The sequence below is a fragment of the Canis lupus genome, chromosome 20 (assembly GCF_048164855.1).
Source record: "Canis lupus baileyi chromosome 20, mCanLup2.hap1, whole genome shotgun sequence".
Taxonomy (NCBI): Eukaryota; Metazoa; Chordata; class Mammalia; order Carnivora; family Canidae; genus Canis; species Canis lupus.
Window position 1 is genome coordinate 6,199,364 of NC_132857.1, and position 27,829 is coordinate 6,227,192.

At 36.5% G+C, this 27,829-nt stretch overlaps 1 protein-coding gene across 2 annotated transcripts in view; it reads left to right on the forward strand.

Annotated features, from left to right (window-relative positions):
- SLC7A11 (solute carrier family 7 member 11) overlaps nucleotides 1-27,829 on the forward strand; it is an 89,130-nt gene that overhangs the window by 23,047 nt on the left and 38,254 nt on the right. For both annotated transcript variants that reach the window (XM_072788375.1, XM_072788376.1), the window contains exon 6: nucleotides 10,984-11,028. In XM_072788375.1, coding sequence (XP_072644476.1) covers nucleotides 10,984-11,028 — 45 coding nt within the window. The remainder of the gene's footprint in view (nucleotides 1-10,983; nucleotides 11,029-27,829) is intronic.

The following is a 27,829-nucleotide window of genomic DNA, read 5'->3' on the forward strand; positions in this document are numbered from 1 at the left end:
CCATTTCGGGCCTAGACATGTATTTCAATGCTCTGTTTATAGCGAAAGTGGGGTTTAGATGAACTTTTGTTTATACTTTTACTCATTTGATCCTTCTCTCTATTCCCTATTTTAAAGAATAGAAAACTGTTTATTTTCTCATGTTCTTAACGGGGGTTCAATTATAGTACTGGAAATGAAGGCCAGGATTTTAAGTGGAATGTTATCTGATACAAGTGTCTTGTGTAGAGACAGATAAGTAACTGCTTTTCTATAACAGGGCTGTTCTGCTACCTGAATGCTGCTTTGTGGATAGGTAGAAATAATGTGGTGGTTATTCTGTGGCCATCAGTCTTAGAGAAAGGAAGCCATGTCTAGAAGAAATAAGCAGTTGGTTCAGAGTTCCAGAGGAAAAAAAAATTAATATCTGATTGAAAATGGAACAAGATGGAGATTAAAAGAGTTCACAGAGAGGGGTATTTATTCCCTTTCCAAATGTGATCCTGCCTCTCTGACCTCTCTGTTGTTCACAGTATCATGACAAAATTAGGTGGTGGAGTTATAAATGGGGCACTGTGAATGGGTCTCCACTCCCTGTGCTGCTGCTGTGACAACGTTTGATGCAAACGAAAAGTGTGTGTGTGTGTGTGTGTGTGTGTGTTTGCAAATAAGTCAGACAGAAGCAGCTACTGTCATCAGAACTCAACCACCTAGGGTGTAAGTAGAAGCAGCAAGACCTTTGTTGGCCAAGAGGCCTTGCTCTGTCAGCAATTCAGCTTCTACATGGTGAATCGGAAAAAGACCCTGCCAAAACTTGGGTCTGAATAGAGTAGGCTTTTGGCTATGAGGAGTGCGGGACCTTTTTAGAATGATGAAAACTCCTTCACAGAAACACGATTGGGGGAAAGAAATCATTAACCCAGCCAGGTCACAGAGTTGGGGCAGAGCAACTTTAATATTATTGCCAATGTCTGCATTCAGAGAGATATGTCTGCCAGTCTTCCTTCTGGCCCAAGGGAACTCAACCAATTTCAGTCCTATATCCTGATCCAAAGCTGAATATTGCTTGGTGGGTTTTTTTTTTTTTTAAACTGTGTAATAGAAAGTTTTTCAGTGTCTTTTTTCTCCCTTTTAAATCCTATCCTCAGTGGATTTAGACTTTCTAAAGCACCTGCTGGGATTATTTTGTACCATTGTTGTCAAATCTAATCTAAAGAATAAGCTTCTTTTTAAAATAATTCACATAGTTGGGTACTGGAATGCATTGCCAGCTTTGTGGTGCTTGTTATACACAATTATGGAAAAGCTGAAACAATAGATCTTGTGAACATTCTCTAGAGGCCTTGAGGAGATGTAAAGCAAGGAGAATGCTACAGACTCATTGCTGGAGACTAGGAGAGCATAAAGGTGTATTTCCCACAGGATGTCAATGTTTGGACCAAAATAAGAAGCTTTCTCCTTCACACCCCAACCCTGCCCCAAGCCCTTTCCTTTTCTCTATTCTCTGGAGCTATGGCAAATATTTGAAATTGTGTTCCTTTTTTCACAAATATTTCCTCTCTTGCTGTAAACATTGTTGGAAAAGACCAGTTTCTGAAACAACTGTTGAGAAGGACCTGGATATTTTTGACATGAGAAACTGGGAAACATTTCTGAGTGTGTATGTGTTCTATTTGATATTTTGGGTTTCTTTTTTCTTTCTTTCATTCTCCCCACACCCTGCATGTTCTTCCTGTATTTCCCATTGCTTTGGCCTTATAACAAACACATGAAATTGCTTAAAGTGCATATCCCAGATATAAGTATTGATTGTTGCTTGCCTTCCTGGTATAACTACAACCTTTATTTTTAGAAACTTACTTTCTAGTCATTAAAAAATATCCTTGACTGCTAACTTTTTAGATCACCTTTCTGCTACTGTTTGGTCAGCTATTCAAATGTTTCTACTTAAGACAGTACTTAAAATATTAGATGTCTTAACCTTGTCAAAAGATAAACTGAAGCAGGGCACCTGGGTTGGTTAAGTGTCTGATTCTTGGTTTCGGCTCAGGTTGTGATCTCAGGGTCCTGAGACTGAGTCCCGAGTCAGGCTCCATGCACAGTGTGGAGTCTGCTTCAGATTCTCTCTCTCTCTCATTACTTGAAATAATAAATTAAATTAAATTAAATTAAATTAATTAATTAATTAAATCCTTAAAAAAGATAAACTGAAGCATATTAAAATTGTTAATTTTAATTAAGAGTTTATTTGAGCAAAAGTTGATTTAATCCGGCAGCATTTAATTTAGCAGATAGAAAGGAGCTCTGAGGACTGTACAAAATGAGCCTTGTATAGGCAGAAGGGAGGGGAACAAAGACGTTAGTGTAGGCAATAAAACAGGTTGGTTTTGACAAGGTTACTTTCATTTAAGCAATAGCGGGACCTATCAGGTGGATTACCTAGCTAGTACTAATCAAGTGACTCCTGATTGGCTTAAAATACCATTACTGGGAGAGCAGAAACTATTATTGTCTTGGTTTGGTGTTGGGGGCTTAGCATAAGTAACTCTATTTTGGACTTGCTGTCTAGTTTTTAACAACCATGAACATCGACTTCCTACTTGTGAATTTAGATGGGTTATTATCAAGATGAAATAAGACATAAGACAGGTATTCTCTTTCTTGTTTTAAATTTGAGATACTCTAAGTATGTTAAAGTCTTATTGGGCTAATATTCTAACCAATTGGTTTTAGGTAATAGAAAATTCATATTTATAGACCCAAGCTTCTGTGTACCCATGTAATGGCTGTTTTACCTTCTAAAGAATAATAAGAGAACAGAAGAATATTTTGAAAACATGCCTTTTTTATTTTGTGGAAATGGCCTAGCTTATCAAATGAAATGTCTTTGTCTTTATATGTTTCACTCTTCCATTATGATCCCTTGGTTTTCCCATCTTCACAACTCAGCCATCTATGTATGCTTATTTGAGGATGGAGTCTGCCTCAAATGTATGTCTTAGAACTTTGAAAAAGAACTGTAAGCACTTTAATGAGTCGCCAGCCATCCATTTGGATTAGAAAAATAAGGATGCAAGATGGCAGACATTTCTAGGTGGGATAAGTAGCATCACAAAGTAAAAGAAAGGAATCTGTATTTCTCTAGGGCCATAATTTTAGGGTAATATTTGTAATCCTATGAAACTTGAGAGTGAAATATTGTGTGCCTAGAATGCTTTTTATGTCATGTAAGGAGCCAGAAAAGTGTTTGGAACTTGGGAAACTTTTCCAAAATGTTTTGCTCTTTAGTTACCCACCAATAGTGTAATGATTAACAATGTGTCAAGAAAGCAACTTCATAGTCTTATGATTTGAGGTTATTTGGATGGGCATATACCAGAAACCAGTGAATTGAAAGGAAGAAGTGCAAACTGAGAAACTGTTATCTTTGATACCATTGTCAGTTCTACTTGCCCTTTTGTGTTTATATATGGCCAATTCCCTAAAACCGCGAAATGCTATTGTCAGACTTCTCTTGCCCTGCAAGCTCTGATTGACTTGTCAACACAACTAAAATCTGGATTCCTGGAAGCCAAAGGCCATCTGGTACTTAAATTCTGTTCTTATGACTCCTGCTGCACTTTGCACTGCAAAATGATAAAGTGTTGCTCACACCCCTGTGCTCATGTGGTATACTCAGTCTGGAATGTTCTTATACCACTTCACTAGGGCTTGATGTTAAGCATTTCTGAAGACTCAACTTGAATGATGCCTTCTCTAGAAAAACTTTCTGACTTACCAGTCAGGGTTAGACCTCACCCCTGACTCTCATCGTGCTCTGTGCATGCTCCGGCACTGCTGCTTGTGCTGTGTTGCACTATTCTATTGGCCATTCTATAAACTATGAGCTCCTTGAGAAGAAATACTGTGGATTTCCCACTTTGTTTGCCCCAGTCACTGAAACATGATAATCTCCTATATTGCTGGGAGTGAAAAAAATGAGAAAAAATTGTTTGATAGTAAACATACACCTACCTCATGACCCAGTGATCATATTCTGAATATATGCTGAAGAGAAATGATTGCATGGTCCGCAACAAAACATGTACAGGCATATTTGTGGTATCTATTCATAACAACTCTAAGTTGAAAGCAATCCAAAACCATCAACAGAATATATAGTGTAATAATATGATAAACAGCATCAATAAAAATAATGAATTATTGCTACATATAACAGCATGGATGAAACTCACAAACAAAAGTTGGGGAAAAAAAGCCAAATACAAAAAAAATAATTATTGTATAATAGTAATACAAACAAATATTAGTTTATTGTGATGAAACAAGTAAAACTAATTAATCAAAGGTGATAAAAGTCAGACAAATAGTTGCCTTTACAAAGGAATGAAAGAGAGTATTGGCTGCTAAGGGCCATAAGGGAACCTTCTAGGGTTCTAAGAATGTTTTAAATCTTGGTCTTGTAAGTTCCATAGGTGTATAAATATCTAAAAATTCATCAAGGTGTAGATTAAGATTTGTGCACTTTACATTCATATGTTATACCTATATACAAATATTTAAAAAAATAACTATACATAAGGTTTAATAGAAAAATGATTTGTGGGAGCTTTGATTGTTGGAGATTTTTATCTTACAATAAGTATTTGTTTTTAAATTTTTTATAATTCTTTTTTTTATTATTATTTTTTTTAATTTATTTTTTATTGGTGTTCAATTTACTAACATACAGAATAACCCCTAGTGCCCGTCACCCATTCACTCCCACCCCCCGCCCTCCTCCCCTTCCACCACCCCTAGTTCGTTTCCCAGAGTTAGCAGTCTTTACGTTCTGTCTCCCTTTCTGATATTTCCCACACATTTCTTCCCCCTTCCCTTATATTCCCTTTCACTATTATTTATATTCCCCAAATGAATGAGAACATATAATGTCTGTCCTTCTCTGACTGGCTTACTTCACTCAGCATAATACCCTCCAGTTCCATCCACGTTGAAGCAAATGGTGGGTATTTGTCATTTCTAATAGCTGAGTAATATTCCATTGTATACATAAACCACATCTTCTTTATCCATTCATCTTTCGTTGGACACCGAGGCTCCTTCCACAGTTTGGCTATCGTGGCCATTGCTGCTAGAAACATCGGGGTGCAGGTGTCCCGGCGTTTCATTGCATTTGTCTCTTTGGGGTAAATCCCCAACAGTGCAATTGCTGGGTCGTAGGGCAGGTCTATTTTTAACTGTTTGAGGAACCTCCACACAGTTTTCCAGAGTGGCTGCACCAGTTCACATTCCCACCAACAGTATGAGGGTTCCCTTTTCTCCGCATCCTCTCCAACATTGGTTGTTTCCTGTCTTGTTAATTTTCCCCATTCTCACTGGTGTGAGGTGGTATCTCATTGTGGTTTTGATTTGTATTTCCCTGATGGCAAGTGATGCAGAGCATTTTCTCATGTGCATGTTGGCCATGTCTATGTCTTCCTCTGTGAGATTTCTGTTCATGTCTTTTGCCCATTTCATGATTGGATTGTTTGTTTCTTTGCTGTTGAGTTTGATAAGTTCTTTATAGATCTTGGAAACTAGCCCTTTATCTGATATGTCATTTGCAAATATCTTCTCCCATTCTGTAGGTTGTCTATGAGTTTTGTTGACTGTATCCTTTGCTGTGCAAAAGCTTCTTATCTTGATGAAGTCCCAATAGTTCATTTTTGCTTTTGTTTCTTTTGCCTTCGTGGATGTATCTTGCAAGAAGTTACTATGGCCGAGTTCAAAAAGGGTGTTGCCTGTGTTCTTCTCTAGGATTTTGATGGAATCTTGTCTCACATTTAGATCTTTCATCCATTTTGAGTTTATCTTTGTGTATGGTGAAAGAGAGTGGTCTAGTTTCATTCTTCTGCATGTGGATGTCCAATTTTCCCAGCACCATTTATTGAAGAGACTGTCTTTCTTCCAATGGATAGTCTTTCCTCCTTTATCGAATATTAGTTGCCCATAAAGTTCAGGGTCCACTTCTGGATTCTCTATTCTGTTCCACTGATCTATGTGTCTGTTTTTGTGCCAGGACCACACGGTCTTGATGACCACAGCTTTGTAGTACAACCTGAAATCTGGCATTGTGATGCCCCCAGATATGGTTTTCTTTTTTAAAATTCCCCTGGTTATTCGGGGTCTTTTCTGATTCCACACAAATCTTAAAATAATTTGTTCTAACTCTCTGAAGAAAGTCCATGGTATTTTGATAGGGATTGCATTAAACGTGTATATTGCCCTGGGTAACACTGACATTTTCACAATATTAATTCTGCCAATCCATGAGCATGGAATATTTTTCCATCTCTTTGTGTCTTCCTCAATTTCTTTCAGAAGTGTTCTATAGTTTTGAGGGTATAGATCCTTTACATCTTTGGTTAGGTTTATTCCTAGGTATCTTATGCTTTTGGGTGCAATTGTAAATGGGATTGACTCCTTAATTTCTCTTTCTTCAGTCTCATTGTTAGTGTATAGAAATGCCACTGACTTCTGGGCATTGATTTTGTATCCTGCCACGCTACCGAATTGCTGTATGAGTTCTAGCAATCTTGGGGTGGAGACTTTTGGGTTTTCTATGTAGAGTATCATGTCATCGGCGAAGAGGGAGAGTTTGACTTCTTCTTTGCCAATTTGAATGCCTTTAATGTCTTTTTGTTGTCTGATTGCTGAGGCTAGGACTTCCAGTACTATGTTGAACAGCAGTGGTGAGAGTGGACATCCCTGTCTTGTTCCTGATCTTAGGGGAAAGGCTCCCAGTGCTTCCTCATTGAGAATGATATTTGCTGTGGGCTTTTCATAGATGGCTTTTAAGATGTCGAGGAATGTTCCCTCTATCCCTACACTCTGAAGAGTTTTGATCAGGAATGGATGCTGTATTTTTTCAAATGCTTTCTCTGCATCCAATGAGAGGATCATATGGTTCTTGGTTTTTCTCTTGCTGATATGATGAATCACATTGATTGTTTTACGGGTGTTGAACCAGCCTTGTGTCCCAGGGATAAATCCTACTTGGTCATGGTGAATAATTTTTTTAATGTACTGTTGGATCCTATTGGCCAGTATCTTGTTGAGAATTTTTGCATCCATGTTCATCAGGGATATTGGTCTGTAATTCTCCTTTTTGGTGGGGTCTTTGTCTGGTTTTGGAATTAAGGTGATGCTGGCCTCATAGAACGAATTTGGAAGTACTCCATCTCTTTCTATCTTTCCAAACAGCTTTAGGAGAATAGGTATGGTTTCTTCTTTAAACGTTTGATAAAATTCCCCTGGGAAGCCATCTGGCCCTGGACTCTTGTGTCTTGGGAGGTTTTTGATGACTGCTTCAATTTCCTCCCTGGTTATTGGCCTGTTCAGGTTTTCTATTTCTTCCTGTTCGATTTTTGGTAGTTTGTGGCTTTCCAGGAATGCGTCCATTTCTTCTAGATTGCCTAATTTATTGGCGTATAGCTGTTCACAATATGTTTTTAAAATCGTTTGTATTTCCTTGGTGTTGGTAGTGATCTCTCCTTTCTCATTCATGATTTTATTAATTTGAGTCTTCTCTCTCTTCTTTTTAATAAGGCTGGCTAATGGTTTATCTATCTTGTTAATTCTTTCAAAGAACCAACTCCTGGTTTTGTTGATCTGTTCCACAGTTCTTCTGGTCTCGATTTCGTTGAGTTCTGCTCGAATCTTTATTAACTCCCTTCTTCTCTTGGGTGTAGGATCTATTTGCTGTTTTTTCTCTAGCTCGTTTATGTGTAAGGTTAGCTTTTGTATTTGAGTTCTTTCCAGTTTTTGAATGGATGCTTGTATTGCGATGTATTTCCCCCTCAGGACTGCTTTTGCTGCATCCCAAAGATTTTGAATGGTTGTATCTTCATTCTCATTAGTTTCCATGAATCTTTTTAATTCTTCCTTAATTTCCTGGTTGACCCTTTCATCTTTTAGCAGGATGGTCTTTCACCTCCACGTGTTTGAGGTCCTTCCAAACTTCTTGTTGTGATTTAGTTCTAATTTCAAGGCATTATGGTCTGAGAATATGCAGGGGACAATCCCAATCTTTTGGTATCGGTTCAGACCTGATTTGTGACCCAATATGTGGTCTATTCTGGAGAAAGTTCCATGTGCGCTTGAGAAGAATGTGTATTCAGTTGAGTTTGGATGTAAAGTTCTGTAGATATCTGTGAAATCCATCTGGTCCAGTGTATCATTTAAAGCTCTCGTTTCTTTGGAGATGTTGTGCTTAGAAGACCTATCGAGTATAGAAAGAGCTAGATTGAAGTCACCAAGTATAAGTGTATTATTATTTAAGTATTTCTTCACTTTGGTTAATAATTGATTGATATATTTGGCAGCTCCCACATTTGGGGCATATATATTGAGGATTGTTAAGTCCTCTTGTTGAATAGATCCTTTAAGTATGATATAGTGTCCCTCTTCATCTCTCACTACAGTCTTTGGGGTAAATTTTAGTTTATCTGATATAAGGATGGCTACCCCTGCTTTCTTTTGAGGACCATTCGAATGGTAAATGGTTCTCCAACCTTTTATTTTCAGGCTGTAGGTGTCCTTCTGTCTAAAATGAGTCTCTTGTAGACAGCAAATAGATGGGTCCTGCTTTTTTATCCAGTCTGAAACCCTGCGCCTTTTGATGGGGTCATTAAGCCCGTTCACATTCAGAGTTACTATTGAGAGATATGAGTTTAGTGTCATCATGATATCTATTCAGTCCTTGTTTTTGTGGACTGTTCCACTGAACTTCTTCTTAAAGGGGAATTTTAAGAGTCCCCCTTAAAATTTCTTGCAGAGCTGGTTTGGAGGTCACATATTCTTTTAGTTGCTGCCTGTCTTGGAAGCTCTTTATCTCTCCTTCAATTGTGAATGAGAGCCTTGCTGGATAAAGTATTCTTGGTTGCATGTTCTTCTCATTTAGGACCCTGAATATATCCTGCCAGCCCTTTCTGGCCTGCCAGGTCTCTGTGGAGAGGTCTGCTGTTACCCTAATACTCCTCCCCATAAAAGTCAGGGATTTCTTGTCTCTTGCTGCTTTAAGGATCTTCTCTTTATCTTTGGAATTTGCAAGCTTCACAATTAAATGTCGAGGTGTTGAACGGTTTTTATTGATTTTAGGGGGGGATCTCTCTATTTCCTGGATCTGAATGCCTGTTTCCCTTCCCAGATTAGGAAAGTTTTCAGCTAGAATTTGTTCAAATACATATTCTGGCCCTCTGTCCCTTTCGGCGCCCTCGGGAACCCCAATTAAATGTAGGTTTTTCTTTCTCAGGCTGTCGTTTATTTCCCTTAATCTATCTTCATGGTCTTTTAATTGTTTGTCTCTTTTTTCCTCAGTTTCCCTCTTTGCTATCAACTTGTCTTCTATGTCACTCACTCGTTCTTCCACCTCGTTAACCCTCGTCGTTAGGACTTCTAGTTTGGATTGCATCTCATTCAATTGATTTTTAATTTCTGCCTGATTAGCTCTAAATTCTGCAGTCATGAAGTCTCTTGAGTCCTTTATGCTTTTTTCTAGAGCCACCAGTAGCTGTATAATAGTGCTTCTGAATTGGCTTTCTGACATTGAATTGTAATCCAGATTTTGTAACTCTGTGGGAGAGAGGACTGTTTCTGATTCTTTCTTTTGAGGTGAGGTTTTCCTTCTAGTCATTTTGCTCAGTGCAGAGTGGCCAAAAGCAAGTTGTATTGGGAAAAAGAGAAAAAGAGAGGAGAGAAAGAAGGAAAGAAAAGAGAAAGAGGAAAAAAAAGGGGGGAAGAAAAAAAAGGGAAAAAAAAGAAGAAAAAGAGAAAGAAAAAGAAAGGAGGAAAAAAAGGGGGTGGGGGAAGGAAACAAATCAAAAAGCAAAACAAAACAAAACAAAACAACAACAACAAAAAAAGAACCACCGGGGAGTATCTTCTGATTCTGTGTACTTTAAGTCCCTTGGCTCCCCCTGGAAGTTGTCAGTCTAGCTGGTCTTCTGGGGGAGGGGCCTGTTGTGCTGATTTTCAGGTGTTAGCAGTTGGGGGAGCTGCTGTGCCCCTGCCTGGTGCAGGGCTCAGTGGGGGTTGTTTACCCCGTGAGGCCGCAGGAGGAACAGCCCCAGTGGCGGGGCCAGCTCTGCAGCCCTGGAGTCAGCCCCCGCAGTAGCTCCGGAGCTCTCCGTCTGCAGGGCCTGGAGGCTCCGGGGCGGGGCCGCTGATCTGCTCAGCTGGGGCAGGAGCGTCCTCGCTGTCCTGGGCCCTCCCGGCCTCTGCCTGTCCCGGGGGGAGGCCGGATCCTGGGCTGTGTCCCGGCGCCCTGTGCTCCGGAGCCTGAGCTGGTGGATTCGCGCTCCCGCCCCGCAGCCCCCTCCGCGGAGCCGCCGCCCGAGCCCCCCTGAGCTGCTCCTGGAACCGCGCAGCCCCCTCCGCACGGAGCCTCTTCCTCTGCCCGAGCCCCCCGAGCTGCTCCGGGTCCCGCCGGGCCCCGCCGTGCCCGCTGCAGCCCTTAGGGAGCTCGGGGCGCATCTCCCGGGGCGCAGGTGTCTGTTAGTGTCCCCGGGAGCCCGAGGGCATCCCCGCCCTCCCGGGTCCTGCTCCACCTCCCTGCGAGCCCCTTTCCCCCGGGAAGGTCGGTGCAGCTCCTGCTCCTCCGGGACGGGGCTCTCCTGTCCTGGGGACACTCGCCCCGGCCTCAGCCCGGCTCCTCGCGGGGCCCCTCCCCCTTGGAGGCCTTTGTTTCTTTACTTCTTTTTCCCCGTCTTCCTACCTTGATAGAAGCGCGAACTCTTCTCACTGTAGCGTTCCAGGTGTTCTCTCTTTAATTCTCAGGCCGAATTCATAGATTTTCAGGATGATTGGAAGGTTTTCTAGGTAGTTTGGTGGAGACGGGTGATTTGGGGACCCTACTCTTCCTCCATCTTGCTCCTCCCCCTCTTTATAATTCTTATTTTGATTGTAAATGTTTGGATTATAATCATAAGATGTATCGATAATTCATAATTCATTTCATCTTTTTAGGTTCTATCTCAACTTTGTTACTGAAGAAGTGGAGAATCCTGAAAAGTAAGTGGCCATATTTAATCTGAAATATTTGTGAGGAATAAAATGTAAGGTTATACAGTTGAAAAAGCAGACCCAGAAGGTACTTCGTGTGGGCTAATTTAGCTTTAGCATTATCATCATCATCATCAAAATTTGTTTGACTTTACTCTAAATTAGATGTAAATAACTTTATTATATATTCTACATTTAACACTAACTCATCTGATAACCTGAAAGTATAAAATAATAAAGTTATATTTTAGGTAATCCATTTTATAAAAGCCTATATACAACTTAACGTGAACTTTCAGCTGTCCACAAATGTTCCATAAGACATGAGCTCCAGAAACTGATTATTTCTAAAAATTCATGAGTTTTTTCATAACTATTCAATTAAAGATAATAATGTATTTAATAAACAATTAGTATGGAAGCCTAGAAGTAACTGTGGAATACTTAAAGCTTGCACATTTTAGTAGCTGGAAGATTGCTTTTACTTTTTGTGTGTTAGGTAATACTTTTGATGGTTAGGTAATTTGATGATGATTTACATAATGTTCCTAAATTGAATTATTTTTAATCAGAACTTAGACAAATGAATTTTGTGATTTGCATAAAAACATTTGACTTTATACAGGAAAGCAACAATCTATGGGCAGAGGAGGGACATTTTTAGAAGTGCAATGTAAGAAATGGACTGAATTACAAAGTAGTTTCACTCATCTGGCAGTTATTAAACATCTACCATGTTTCAGTCATTGTGCTAGGAACTTCTTATATGATGAATAAGACTTGTATTCACAATTTTGTGGTCTAGTCAAATGTGTAAACAAATGAAAGTAACGTAGTATGATGCTATAATAGATTACTCAGTTTGACAGAGAGTAAAGGAAGAAATACTTAACTCTGTCTATGGGGATGTGCTTATTATATAGATTCTCAAATAATTAACAGGTGCTTTTAGGTAAAAAAGAGTGAGAAAGCATGAGAGTGATAAAGAGAAAAAGAAAAAGGGAGAAAGATGTCCCAAAACTGGGGGCACCTGGGTGGCTCAGGTCATGATCCCAGGGTCCTGGGATTGAATTCTGTATCAGACTCCCTGCTCAGAGGGGAGCCTGCTTCTCCCTCTCCCTCTGCCTCTCCTCTGCTTGTGTTCATGCTCTCTCTCTCTTTCTTTCTCTCTCTCTCTGTGTCAAATAAATAAAAAAAAAATTAAAAAAGGAGACATGTACAAAGGTCAGTATGAAATTGCCTAGGTATCAGAGAATAAGCTCAAGTGTTCACAATTCACATTAAGGTAGGCAAAGAAATTCTGGCACTAAGTATATCAGGAGGTAGTAAGCCAATTGGATCTGGCCAAGTACCGGGGTCATCAGCATTTTGAACAAGGAAACCAACAATTGAGGTTAAAATGATGTTTCATACTATCTGATTCAACTGTTATGCAAATCAATATGTAATTTAAACATGTGAAAGGGTTATTTTATTGAGAAATACGAGAAATTTAGGACAGTACTCTCCTATTTATAACTGGAATTGTGGTAGAGAACATTCACTTAGCAGGAACTAGTCTCTTTTAGCATTATTTTGAAATAAGCCACTTTATGACTCTAAATCTATTGATTACAGAAATAAATAGGTTGCCCTGTTTTTACTGTTTTTGAGAATAGTGTGTAAGTGGTAACACAGAGAACAGATTGCTCTTACTAGATTTTATATATATATATATATATATATATATATATGTAGGTACTGAATTTCCATTGTATAAAAGAGATTACAATGGTTTATGTCTTTTAAGTCTAAAGAGCCCAGTTACTAAAATCTAATATCAAAGAATATTTCTTATGGAAAAAAAAATGGCAAGCTGTAGGTTTGTGGATGGAACCTATAATGTGACATTTGTTATATGGTACATCAGTGGCATAGTTTAGATTTTCTTGTAATGGTATTTAGCAGTTTAAGTATAGTTTTATTTGCTGTATATATAATACTATTGTATATATTAAACTATTTTAAATTATTTATGCCATGATTACCCTGATCTGAAATTCTGATGTATTCTGTTCCATATTTCTGAACAGTATGCCAATCAAAGATTCTCTCTCTCTCTCTCTCTCTCTCTCTCTCTTTCTTAATTTAAGGGCCTTAGTTTCACACATTGATAATGTCTATGATTTAATATGTACAACTACGAAAGAACAGTGTTGTATTGACTCAGTGTTTTTTTGTTGTTATTGCAAAGAAGTTTCCTCATCTCAAAAAAGTGAGGTTAATTATAGCACTTACCTCACTGAGTTGTGGTAATGAGTTAATATGTATAAAATGTTTAGATTAGTGACTGTACTTTTTAATCTCTATATAATTGGTTGTTGTTATTATACTCATATTCCGATTTTAAGAACAACATAAAATCTTACTCATATAAGAGTATTTCCTCGGTTACAATATCCTAAGGAATTCTCCTTCTTCAGTATGTTTGAAAGAAATATGAAAAATTTTTTCACACCATGTTGAAGCCTGTTCCACCATCTTTCAGCACTGAAATTGAATATGCATTTTATGATCTCTCCTCTTCTTTTGTACAGATTTCATTTAATTTTTTAAAAAGATTTTATTTATTAGAGAGAGAGAGAGAGAGAGAGCACAAAGGAAGAGGGAGAAGCAGACTCCCACTGAGCAGAGAGCCCAATGGTAGGCTAGATCGCGGGACCTTGAGATCATGACCTGAGCCAAAGGCAGACTTTTAACTGACTGAGCCACCCATGAATCCCTAATTTTTTATATTTAGAAAAAATAAATATGTACTTAAAGAAAAAAAACATAAGATATGAGAGTTTCATAATAATTTAAAAGTAACTATCAAAATTGATTTAGACTGATTATCATCACTGGTTATGCCAGATGAAATATTTTCATTTTTTGGAAATCATAATTCTGCAAAATTCATTATGTATTTGTAGAATACTTTTAATTTGATATTTTAAGGTCTTAAACTAAGAAATTTCTCAGGAGAAATTAAGTAAGAATCTATGGAATTTTAGGTCAAGATAATTAGTAACTACTAAGATGTAAATTGAAGAAAGAAATCTCTGGAACCTTTCTGTTCGGCTGTACTAGATACTCCAATATTCAATTTTTACCTGAAAGATTCTGTATAAAACTTAGTTAATATGTTTTATCTTCTCAAAATCAGAATATGAGAAATCCACAAAATCCCCTTAATGGAAAGCAGAGATTAAATTTGTACTGTGTACTTATCAATGGAAGAAATTCAGGGTTTTAACTAACTTATTCAGTGTCTTAATTTTAAAAACAATATTTCCCTATAATGTCAGCAATCAGTCCAGGTCTCTTAAAACTGAATCTTATTTTTTAAACACAAGCAACAATTTGGGAAATATTTGTGGTTGAACATAGAGAACAGGTGGTAAAATTATGTGAACCTCGTCCAGATGTGTAATTTGTATGATTTCGTAGGTAGATACAGCTCCAAACTATCTTTAGTTACAAGGGAGAATAAAAAAAAAAAAAAAAAAAAAAAAAAAAAAAAACAAGGGAGAATAATTATAATTCCATCTCCTTTGTGACATGCCAAGATAAATGTGTTTCCCAATCAGTCACGGGTGCATGTGTCCAGGTGTGCTGCAACGTGTAACTTTCTGGCAGCTGGTGAAATGAATCATCAGCTGAACATACAACACCTTTTACTATCCTCCTCCACCTAGGCAATAAAATTTTGCTAAAATTGTGACCTAATAGAAAAAGTGGTCATTAATTTAGATCACTGAAAATAACAATGTGATTTAAAATACATAGAATGTAGAATAAGGTTTCATGCTCACAATTGACTACCCTTTCCATATAATTTAATTTCAGTGGAATTCTTTCAAATTATCTAATGTCACTCTATGGAGTAATTTCAGGACTGCTATTATGAACATGACTTAGGGAACAGTTCCTTTAAGTGCAGTAACAAGTGAGGGGTAAATTGGGAGATGAATAAAATCAAATAACTAGCTCATGATTTCTTTTATTATTATCTCACTTTCTCTTTAAAGCTTGCAAAACACTAATCTTAAAAATTGGAGCAAAATACCTGCTATAGGATTGCATTTATAATGCTAAAAATGTTCTCAGTGTCTTTTTGTGCTGTTTTCTTCTCTAAGAGTAGCTTTGGATCTATGGAAGTAGGAATCCTTTAAGAGGAATTTAACATATTTATGTAAAATGACAGTAATTATCATTGAGATTTTCATAGCATTCAGTAATTATCTATAGCATGGTGGTTGACTCCGTGAGAGTAAAAATAGTATTTTGAGGAGCAAGAATGTCCAAAGGTTGGACCATAAAGATGAAAGAATCTCACTGAATTTAAAGTGTCTTCCCATCAAATGAAATGCCTGGTAGTAGTAAGGATCGCTAATATGTACTTTGTTTTTAAAAACCAAAGTGTTTTTCTTTGCAAATATAATGAGTTTTGCCTATGACATTACTTGTATGGCAACTGTGCAATCTATCATTGTTCCCAAAGTTACACAGTGCAAAGAACATATCATTGAGATGTATAATGTTTGTAATCCTGCTCTGCGATTGATCAATCATGTCTTGGGTTGATGAAAGCCAAGAAATGAATTGCTTTACTTTGACCTTGGGGGTCTGAGATTAGTCAGTTTGTCTATTAGACTTGTTCCAGTGTTCTTTTCACTTCATTTATTCCCTCTGTCTTGAGGAGTTGGAAATAGTAGACTTGGTGGAAGTCAGTAAAGCTTGATACCATCAGTCATTTTTTAAAGAACAGGCTATCAACATGGTCTGAGTAATCAACTTTAATAGAAGGTTTAAATAATCAGAGTGTCATGTTTAATTAATACTTTGTCTGCTTCCAATTTATATTAATTGATGCCTGAAAGTCATCACACCTTGTCCCAACGATAGCTTAGAAGAAGAGGAGTTTGACTTGAGGAAAATGCCCGAAGACCTTGAAGGTGGTGTGATCGATCAGACCGGTTCATAAATGATCTATAATCGTGTTATTTGCATTCAGCTCAGATACTGCCATCTTACATTCTTAGTATATGTGTTTCTATCCTCATTGATTTGTATTAAGTCAGTCTAAAAGATTTTCTTAGTAACATTATACTGTTTTATGAGGCCGGTTGCTTATAGGACATGTGAGACAGTTAACCTGATTAAAAACACAGCAAAACAAAACAATCTAAAAGCTTGCCTGAATGTGTTGTAGCCAAGTTGCATGACAGAGCATTAAAGGTTGATTTGAGGTCTTTTATTTTGCATTTTGGCACTTTAAGGATGCAGTTTTCTGTGAGAGACAAATCTTCAACTTTATGTACTTTGTAGCTTCCTAACTTAGCAGTTGCTGGAAAATAGCTTATAATGTCTTGACTATGTATGTGTAGATTACAGCAGTATTATGTGTCATGATTTTTTTATGACAATGCAGTGCTATCTGCATTCTTAGAATATTTCTAAAGTTTATTTTACAAATACTAAAGTGATATATGTTCTTAAGGAATGCAAACTAATTTTCACAGAAAATTAGCTCACTGCAAATAAATACATATAGAAAAATCTGGATTATTAAGCAGAGTTAATTTGTAAAAGTATTTACTAAATGAATTTCTTCAAAATGAAGTCTCCTGATTGAGTTAATTTATAAAATTGAATTTATATATCCAAGTTACAAAGATTTCTTTGGCAAAATAAGACATCTCTTTACGAATGACAGGAATTGTTAGAATTACTTAATATGTGGCAGTGCTTCTCTTCAATCATTGAAATTATTATACCTAAATTCAAATCATTCTATTTTGTGCATTTCTTCTGGAAATACGTGTAAAAAGTTTGGCATATCCATTTTTAAATATGTTTCAAATATGTGTATGATTGTACTGGTTTAGCCACTGATATCACAGGGATGGTCCTGTGTTCGGAGAACAAGGTCACCAAATTACTCTTCCTGCCTTTGTTTAGTCTAAAAATTTCTCAGTGATGGAACATGTGGTTGAAGTATCCTGGGATCAAAATTCTTGCATTTCTGAGCTTCACATATGCATAAAAAATACATTTGGCTCAAACACAGTTTGTTCATGTAAAGTTGAAGTGTCAAATAAGTGGTGCAGAAATTATAGGATTATATTATAATATTTTATCAGGCAGTAATCAAAGAAGACAGATATTAATCCTTCAAGTGCTTTGTGGGAGCCATTTAGTTTAGTTTTTTTCTTTTTAAGGATTCTAACCCCATTATGTGGCAAAAATTTAAAGGTCAATGCTTTTGACTGTTTTGTATCATATTACTTGTTTCTAAATTTTAATCTTAATTGCATTGAAGTTTATATTTTGAGCTTAGAATCATGAACTAATGTTTTGGGTGAAATAATAGTGGCTGATTTAAATTTACCCTGTGTTTTTGTTTCTCTTACTCATAAAATAAGAGACCACAAATAGTATAATGGGTAGAATCAAAAAAATTCAGAATGGAGGGGTTCTTGGACACTATGTAATTTAGCTTTCCACCAGATGCATTACTTTCCTCTATAATATCTTCAGATGTAATTTTTATAAAACAAAATGAGAAACTGACTCTACCTTCCTTGAACTGGGCTACCAGTATTTTTTGCTTTCACATGTTGATTAGCAACCTGCTAATTTCTGTGACCATTTCAAGCTTTAATACATTGTTAGTTGGGTGGCATAAAGAGGATAGGGCAAACATTTTGACTGTAACAGGTACAACCCAAATGAAAAATTAAATGACACACATCAGAGGTTACAGAGCTAGAATCCTTTTATCTGAAAGGAAATACCTTTTGCAATCAGAAGTAAATGTCAGTCATTAGATTGTCTCCTGCTTTTGAGTTCACACTTTAGTGACTCCCCTCATTCATATTCTCATTTATGCAAATCAGCTACTTTACTCTGTGCCTGGATTTGAATGTTAATGATTGCACCCAAAAAGTAGCTCATAAATAAATTTTACATTCTGGGCTATACTTGGTGAAAAACTTCTTAGACCACTAATATCTAGCCTGCTGTTTGGCATTCATTAAGATTCAGTGTTAAGAGTCTCACAAAAAATAGAATAATATCCCATGTTGTTCTTTATGCACAGAGACAAGATGTATCCAGGCCATTATATTTACACTGGCCATGCTCTGGAATAATTTTGATAATTTTGTTCTCGTATAATCAAACATTGACTCAGCTTATCGATCTACTCAGGAAAATGAGTAACTTTTGAATTTGTATAGGCACAAGCTAAAACTGTATTACCAATGTAAACATCTAAAATGAATCAAATGAAGTCGAGTCTTTCCAGTAAAGGAAGATTTCCTTCACTTTTATGAACTGTGAAAATATTTACTTAGTGAGTCTTTGAAAATAGCACTAGTTTAGGAAATCAAAATTCTAAGACTGTCTCCTCTTAACTAGCTATTTGACCTTGGACAGGCTTCTAAGTTGCTTCTGAATCTTTGTTTACCAGTTTTAAATAGAGGGTGATAATCCCCATATTAGAGTTCTCATGCGGTTGTAAGGATAAAAATATGTGAAATTCAAAAATGTTAATGAGCTTGACAAGTAATATACAAATGCCATCTTATCCCAAACCTATATTCTTCAAAGATTAGAATTTTTCATAATTTTTGCAAAAAATTAGAGGATTAGCATAATTGTTTTATGAACAGGGGTGCCTTTTCTATACAAATGACCTATTAATCAGCTTGAAAAGTTGTTCTGCATCATCAACAAAGTACCCAATTATTAGTAGTTAAAAGGTTCAAAAGATGAGAACTGCTTTTTATTTAGTAGTCTCTAATCTCCCTTAGGTGGCAATATGCTCACACATTATAATCAGAATAAATTTCTTGGCAGATTTTTTTCCCTTCTAAACCAAATATTTATATGTCCACAGAATGGGTGTGGGCCCATTCTGTCACTGGCACGCTGTTGGCTTATAGTGCTGATTTAATGGATGGACTATTTGTACTTCCACTGCATTCACTTTTTTTTTTTTTAAGTTTATTTTCTTACCAAGATACTCATTTATGAAATCTGACAAACAAGGGTTTGAGCTGAGTGACTGACATCATGAATTTAAATTTTTATTCTTATTTCTAGAAAAGGAGCTATTGAGTTGGTATAAAACAGGAGAACACAGTTAGTTTACCTCCAAATGTTTTTTTAAGAATTTTTGCCTAACATAAAAATGCATAGCCTTTATTAAAAATATAAATGGTATTTGTTATCTAAATAATAGATGGATTACAAAGTAGCACTTCAGATTATTTTCAGGAATATGATGTATATTATTTCCATTCTTTTTTTTTTTTTTAACATGGTGTTCAAACTCATGGCCCCAAGATCAGGAGTCAGATGCTCTACCCACGGAACCACCCAGGCGCCCATTTCCATTCTTCAGTTGAGAAAGTTAAAGCCCATAGAAGTGAAGCAATTTTTCATGGCTGTGTAATGAGTGAGAAGATTAGGATTATAATCCATGCGCTGTTTGGTTTCAGAGCATGTACTCTTTTTAGCATGCCAACTGATCCCTTTGAGAAGCAAAGCAGAAGTGACTCATGGGTGTACACAGTGTTGTATGGCTAAGAAAGTAACTTTGCTATGGAAGAGGAAGTTGGGAGAAAAGTAGGATTTACAAAGGTAGAATAAAGAAGTAAAGCCATCTCACTGGGGGGTGTGCATACACATAGCCATGGTTGCAAATGGTGTGTAGACCTCTGTAGCTACAGTAAAGAATTGTAAAGAAGAGTATAAGGTGAAATGGTAGTAAGAGGTGGATGCTGTCATGAGGTGAGCCTCCATTAGAAGAATTTGGGAGCTGATCCAGTAGCCAATGGGATGGGTAGGTCGGGGGTGTGTTGCAAGTTTTGGGTATATATGAAATGGTGTTTAGAGAAGATGAACCTGATGGTAGTTTCAATGGATTTTCTTTTTGTGATATATGAACAGTTTAAAGAGAGTTATAATCCAAGAAGTCACATTTCAGTCTTCTTTTATATGTTTATTTTCAACAAAAGCAATATCTTTGAAACGTTAATTGCCTTCTGGGCCTGACAAATCATGTGGCAGAAAATTCTGGCAAATAGCCTCATAATGGCCACATTTTCCCAGTTCAAAGATATGAACTAAACTGCTTAGGGAAAATGGATGAGTCAACATGGTGCTCACATACTCTCTTAAAAAATAGAGTTGTCCTTTTTACTTTTTAATGAAAATGATGGGATCATTTATTCTCTATGCCAGAAGAAGAGCAAATAAAATCAAGTTAAATGAGAAGAAAGTTCATTTTAAGATAAAATTATATTTATAAGTATTGAAACAAGGGAATTTGATTAGGCATTAGGAATCCCAAAATAGAGATAAAAGAAATGATCATTTAGCTATGATTCTTTAGATAGTCAGGTGGAAAAATGAGGCAGGCCATTGCTTAAGCTTGCTTTTAATTCTATAATATTTTGGTTCTATTTTTAGATTAGTGAATATATGCGAACCAATGTGGGGAGTCATGTACTACACCATAGGTCTCCGTTACTGGGGGAAAGTGTCACATGCTAGGAAGATTAAGGGAACCCTTCCTTAAATTTTAAGGTCAAATAGAATCCTGAGGCAAGGCTTGGAAATATTTCAAATAAGTTGTGTCAAAGATCTGACTTTAAAACATTTGGTTTCTAGGAAAGGGTGGGTTAAGGAGGAGAGGGGAATAGCAAAGCCAGTGCAGGGCAAGATTTGGGCTGGATAGCAACTGACCTCACTGAAGCACAGGAGATTCTCACTGGTGTTGTGGAAAGAGCTTTGTACTTAGAATCAAGCAACTAAGGTTCTACTTCCAGTTCTGGAGATATGTAAATTTGTGACCATAGCTATCTCCTTTATCTTCTCTGAGCCTCTGATTTCTCAGCTGTAGGAAAGGAATGATGGAGTATCAAATTCTGAGTTTCCTTTCAACTCTAGTATGATTCTAATTGATGACATGCGAGTACCCAGTTTGACATGAAGATATCCTTTGGGAATATGGCCAAGGGAGAGAAACTTAGACAGATCTGTCTCAGGAAGACAAATAGACCCAGAGAAAGGGATTTTGTAGCCAGTTTCTAGATATCATGATGATTGGGAGATTGAATGGGCCTAAAACTTTGAGTTATTTCAGAAAATGTATAAGAAGTTTGAACAGACAGATGGTGGGGGTGGGGGTAGGGTAAGGAGTGAAGCCAGATTGACATCCTATGAGAGCTTAATCATTAGATATGAAGATCTAGGATTAGATCCAAGCTGTGGAATCTAATTTACTGGGGTCATCTGAAGTGTAGGATCTGGAATGCACCAGGAGGGATATAGGCCGGTGTTAATGCACTCGTTGGGGAGATCAGTTATGTGTGTCATGATGGGTCCTGGATTCTGTTTACTGTTTTTATCATACGTGCCTAACAAAGGTGCAGAATGGTTTCTAAACTTCTATGGTGCAGGATGTTGTTCATACTAGTCTATTTCTGTGTGTTTTATATTTTTCTCAAGAAAAATTAGACGTATATGGTGACGGAATTGCCTATGCAGAGAGGTATCTTCTCTGATAGATCTAATAGGTCAAGCATTAGACATTTCTAATAGTCTGGTTAGCATTTAATGAATTAATTTATAATAATAAATATTTATGTTGCTACCTAAGAAAATAAAGAAGGAAAGGGTGAGGGAGACTGAGAGAAAGAGGGAGAGAGAAAGAAAGATTGATTTGTAATAACTTTCAAAAATGTATATTCATTCCTTTAGCCATCTTTTAAATGAACATTCTAATGCTTACCTTGTGGAGTTTTTGTGAGAATTGGAAATAATATACTGAGGTGTCTGACAATACTTGGCTTATAGTAGATACTTAATGGCAGACCATTTACTTTTTATTTTTTGTTATGAAACATGTCATTAGCTCATTTGAAATCTAAGAGGGATTATCAGATCAGGACTTATGAATTTGACCAAAGTATTGCTTTTTGTGTACACTGCTTAAATGTTGGGTTTGAAATCCATTATGACAAGGCAAAAACACTCTTATTTGAAGCATCTTGCCAAAGGAAGTGGAAATTATCTCAGTCTCAGAAGTAGGCTTTTCTAGTCTCATATGGTTGTTTTTCAAAAACATATAGTACTATGTTGGTTTTTCTAAGGAGACAAGCTCAGAGCTTTTAATAGTCAGATGGTTTTCCCAGTTGTTTTCTACTGTGTCATTTTCTCACTTGTCCCTTTTCTCATTCTTTCTCTCTTTTAAGTTTTGTGTTTTTTTTTTCAAGATTTATTTATTTTAGAGAGAGAATGTGCATAGGTGAGCATGAGGAGAAGCAAAAAGAGAGGGAGACAAGCAGACTCCACACTCAGTACTGGTGGAGAGCCTGACACAGGGCTCAGTCCCATGATCCCGAGATCCTGACCTGAGTGGAACTCAAGAATCAGACACTTAACTGACTGGGCCACTGAGGTGCCCCCTCTCTCTCTTTTAAAGTTAGATAGGGGGACACCTGGGTGGCTCAGTGGTTAAGCATCTGCCTTCAGCTTGGAGCATGATCCTGGAGTCCCGGGATCGAGTCCCACATCGGGCTCCCTGCATGGAGCCTGCTTCTCCCTCTGCCTGTGTCTCTGCCTCTCTCTTTCTCTCTCTCATTAATTAATAAATAAAATAAAAAAATAAAGTTAGATAGGTGGAACAGATCGGGAGAGCTACCTGTGACAAAAGCTTAATAATAATCAATACTAATGCATATTAGTTGAGAATGCGGTGATCAAACACCATGGCCACTGGTTTATATAGTAAGATAAGCAATATTATATGGAAGATTGTTTATAAAATTAAGTCTATACCATACAGCTCAAGCATTTCATAATATGTAAAACTAAAGTTTACAACATTTACTCATATGACACAAAATAAGAGAGACTAAAGACTATCATGCATGACTTTCTAAGCAGAGTTGTTTCTAGAGGCTCATTGGTTACCTATCACAGAGTTTGTTTGTTTGTTTGTTTGTTTTAATCACAGAGCTTTTTATAGGCATCTCATGTCTTACCTCCTCCAAAGTTTGTCTCCTGTAGGCCTTGGATGATGTCATTTTTTTTTCTCTCACTGACATTATCCCGTCATGGTCATTCTCTTAGGGATAGATAGCAAAAGAGGTGAGGATGTTTATTAATTTCTAAATTGCTTCAGTTTTCATGTTACCTATGTATACAAATAGTTCTCCACCCATTCACTTTCCTTCATTCACACATTGGCATGGCTGGCCTAGTTTATTAGACTAACTTCCTAATATAATTTAAAACACAATGGACTTGACCTTGAGGAAATATATCACAAAAGCCTGGGATTTTTTTTTTTTAATAATAAATTTATTTTTTATTGGTGTTCAATTTGAGCCTGGGATTTTTGAATTGGGCAGGAGGTAGCCATCAAATTTTCTATCCCTTTCATTGTAAAGATAAAGAACTGAAGTCAGAGAGATGGATTAATTTGTCTATATTTACATTTGTTTATATTTAAAATACTGATCCCTTTCTAGTCCTCCTTTCAAACACTTAGCACTGTTGAATACAAATCTAAGAGTGATGGATATGGCAAGATTTTAGCCTCGAAATTAGCTGGGGAAGAATGTGATCATTAGGAGTGACCTGTATGTTATTTGAGAATGGAACAAAAATGCTTTTAAAAATGTATAAAAGCATTAACATTTGCCTGCATTCGACTTTCTAAAGCCGTTTTTCAAACACATAATGAAAGGGGTCCTAGGCTAGCTGAATTAAATAATCTATTCCAGGTTGTTTATTGAAGGTCATCTGGTTGCACAATTAAAGCAGACACTTTATGACTGGGAAATGTTGAAATGTTAGGATATTGTAAGGAAATAGTTGCTTTTTATTTTCTTTAAGATTTTGACAGACACCCTGATTCTCAAAATAGTTTTTATATCTCTTTGTGGGGGGGAGGAATATTTAATTTTTCTGTATCGACATTATCAAACAATCAAGATATCACTTCCCATATTCTGGCCTGAGGCAAGCAAAAGAGAAATTGATATAGAAGACACGATTAATTTTGTTTTAAGCCAGAAAAATGACAAAAGAAATGAACACGATAGATGGCAAGAGGAGGTCATGCTTTAAAACTACTGATTTGTAGCTGCTCAGGGTCTGGTGGAAGAAAGGTTAAATGTGTTTTAAATGTATGTAAGTGCTTAGCTATTTGATCCTCTTTGTGCCATGGCCTCTGGCCAAGGAGAGGCAACTGCAAATCGAACTCAGTGATGTCCCTCTCTGGTGACTCAGAGCCCTTTGTGTTTTTGTTGAGCCACAACCTGAACTCTGAACTGCAGCGAGGGAGACAGCTCCACCTGGATGTGTAGGTGCTTTCCAGCCCTCAAGTTTCAGATGCAAGTCTGACCCACACAGAGGCAGGGTTTCCTGTTCTCGGAAAGATAAGGCTACTTCTGCTCCTGTTGTTGCCACTTCTAAGGCATTTCCCTGCAGACTTCCCTCCCCTCTGAGCCAGGCCTCCCCAACTCCACAGCTCCCAGGCACCTGGGAGCACGAGACATCCTGGTGGGCTGGTTCTCCTATTTCTCCTACCAGACACATCTTGTTTATGCCATTTTTTAATGACCAGGATGCAAATTTCCAACTAGCAGTTATGGTTTAATCAAGTTATAGAAAGGAAAACTCCTATGGTTTCTATACTCTGCCAGAAAGTAAAAGTAAAACTTTATGATTTTCATGGTATTTTCATTAACCGTACATGGTCTTTCCCTCTCTGTTTTAATAATAGAGGATAGTCGAATTTTAAAAGACCAGAAACTATGTAGAAGAAAATTAAAAGCACCTGTTATCTCATAATCACATCAAATAGAAACTGTTATTACTTTGATATTTTGCTTCCCCTCCGCCCCCGGGTGTGTATATATGCCTATGTTTGTGCCGTGCGCATCTCTATTTCATTATATTACTTGAGATAAATGTACATACACATTTTTTTCATATTTTTCTTCATCGCTTTGGCATTACACTATGGATTTACTTATTTATTTATTGTCTGTTTCCTTTATGAGGGCCGGGGCTCATTCATCTGTAACATTCATTGCTGCATTCCCAGCAGCTCAAAGGCATCATGACGTCTGTCCTGCCATTCCAGATTTGTTGTATCTCGAGCTCGACTCTCTTTTTATTCATCTAGATCTATCCTGCTTTTTTATTTAACATCATTTCATTAGATTTTCCTTGATCTCTAAAATCTTAGTAAGCAGCATTTGTAATGATGGTATAGTATTTCGTTGGGTAGGTATACCAGCATTTACTTATTTTCCTGTTAGGCGTTGAAAATGTTTCCAATTTTTTTAGTATGATAATGCTGTGGTATAATTTAATATATAAATCTTTGTACCTATTTAATTATTTTCTTAGGAAGATTGCTGGAAGAGAATTACTATGTCAAAGGCAATAAACTTTTTAAGTATCTCTTTGTCTTACCCAGATGCTCTCCAAAGCATGTACATCGGTTTCCTCACTCAATAGTAATAGTTAAGAATACTTAATCAGCATTGGGTGTCATTATTTACAAAAATCTTTGTTAATTGTAAAGCAAAAGTTATGCCTCATTGTTTTAAATTGCATTTTTAAAATCATATATAAGGCTTAATCCTTTCCCCATGTTTAGTTCTATGTGGTTGACATTTTGGGGCATGAATATTTGTGATTCAAAAGAGTTTTTTTGTATATTATGGGTACTAATTCTTTATTATATTGATTGCCAAATTCTGTCACAGTTTTTCACGTAACTAAATTTTCTTTATGATTCAGTTCATAGAAGTTTGAATTTATATATCATAATTTAATTAGTTAATATTAGTTATTTAAATTAGTTAATTTTTAAGTATACTACATTTAAATATAAGAGTGTAAAATAATATAAGAATTTAAAAGTATCTCTGTGGATGGCTTTTCCACCATAAGCTTTTTTTGTATCCCTAGATCACTTATATATCACTCATATTTTCTGTTTGTTTGTTCCTGATTTCTTTTGGACATTAAGCTTTTTAACTTATCTGGAATGGATTTCTTTTAGTACGATATAATGTAGGCTTTTGATTTCCCCCCAATATTTCAATGCCCCAGCATTTATTGAACAGTCATATTACTCCTTAGTTTATGATATTTACTTACTTAGTTTATAATACTTCTCATAAATTATGACAATTGCTATACTTTGTTATGTTATATACTATTTCAAGGTAATTTTAAGGTATTTCAAGGTAATTTATTCTGCTTGACTTAGTCTTTCTATTGATACATCAGCCAATTACTATATAGTTTTTATTGAAAGTTTAACATCCTTTCTTATCTGGACAGAAAAGTGACCTTAATTACTACTTTTTCTCTCTGAATAAATTAAGATTCTGTATAACTTATATTTGTAGGCAGGCAGTTACTCCTCTTGGCTTTTCATGAATGGGAAGGAAAACTGTATAATGCTTTGAAATTTAACACTCATAGTTTTTCTGCCTATATAAACATATACTCTATGTATAGCTAAATCCTTTATAGTCGAATTATTTCCTTTCCTGTATCCGACAGTTAATTACTAAATTGTTTTCTTCTCTTTCTTCTTTCACATTTTGAAAATACCAATTAAAATAACCTAAAAGGTATTTGTCAGTAATATTAGCCTTACTCTTTTCCCCCTTTTGCCTTTCTTTTTCTAATCTCTGAACTCTAACAGAGGGCCTTTTATGATGATTTTCTATTTCCCAGAATATTTTTTTTAACAAAACACCAAATGCTAAAATTTTAATGGAAATAAGCAAAAAATATTTCCTTATTATCCTTATAATTGTTGAAACTGCTCTGTAAGGGATTAAACATAAATGCAGTTAATTATTTTATATGTATATTTATACATTATGTATTTATATTATATTATATTATATTATATTATATTATATTATATTATTATTTGAACTAGTTGAATTCATATTCCTGAGAAAAATCCTTTACCACGTAGGTTTTAATCATGGTAATAAACACCATTCCTAAGTAAACATACATTAGAAAAAATAGGCTACTTTTTCCTTGATGTCCACATATCCATTGGAAAATATTTGAATCACATTTTTATACATATTTTAGCTGTCCTTTTTTTTTTTACAGAACAAAAATGGCAATGTTGGATTATTTCTTTACTAGGTTTTGCTTTCTTATGGTGGTTCCCAGTCACCTGGTATATTCTAAGTTCATGCATAAAATTCAGCACAAATGCACAATTGTGTTGCTCTCTCAAATCTGTCAGTCGGGAAGCTCAGTGTTTTGACCAGGAGTGTGGGCTGGCTGTTGTTGTATATTTAGAAATGAGTCTACCCTAAGCCTCCTTCCTTCCTCATTGACATGGGTTCAGTCTGTGGTCCCTTTCCATTGGCTGTTTCATCTTGATTGCGAGGCCTGGTCCCTCCCATGGTTCCAACACCCTGTTTGTTTGTTCTGCTGACGCCCCACTGATGGCTGCCAGCCGATCATGCCCTGCTGTGTTTGTGTTTTATGGGGAAATGTTCATGTGTGGCTGCTGTGTTTGATATTAAATCTGAGACGAACTTCAGGAGGTTTCCTGCTTTTTATTAAAAATGATTTTGGCTAGGGGCTGTGTTATCCTGTTCATAAATCAGGTGTTCTCAGAGATTTAATAATTTAGAATTCTCATGAGGATTTGGTGGAATAAACATTTCTTTTCTCTGTTAAAGCTGCCTCTTAACTATTTTTTTTC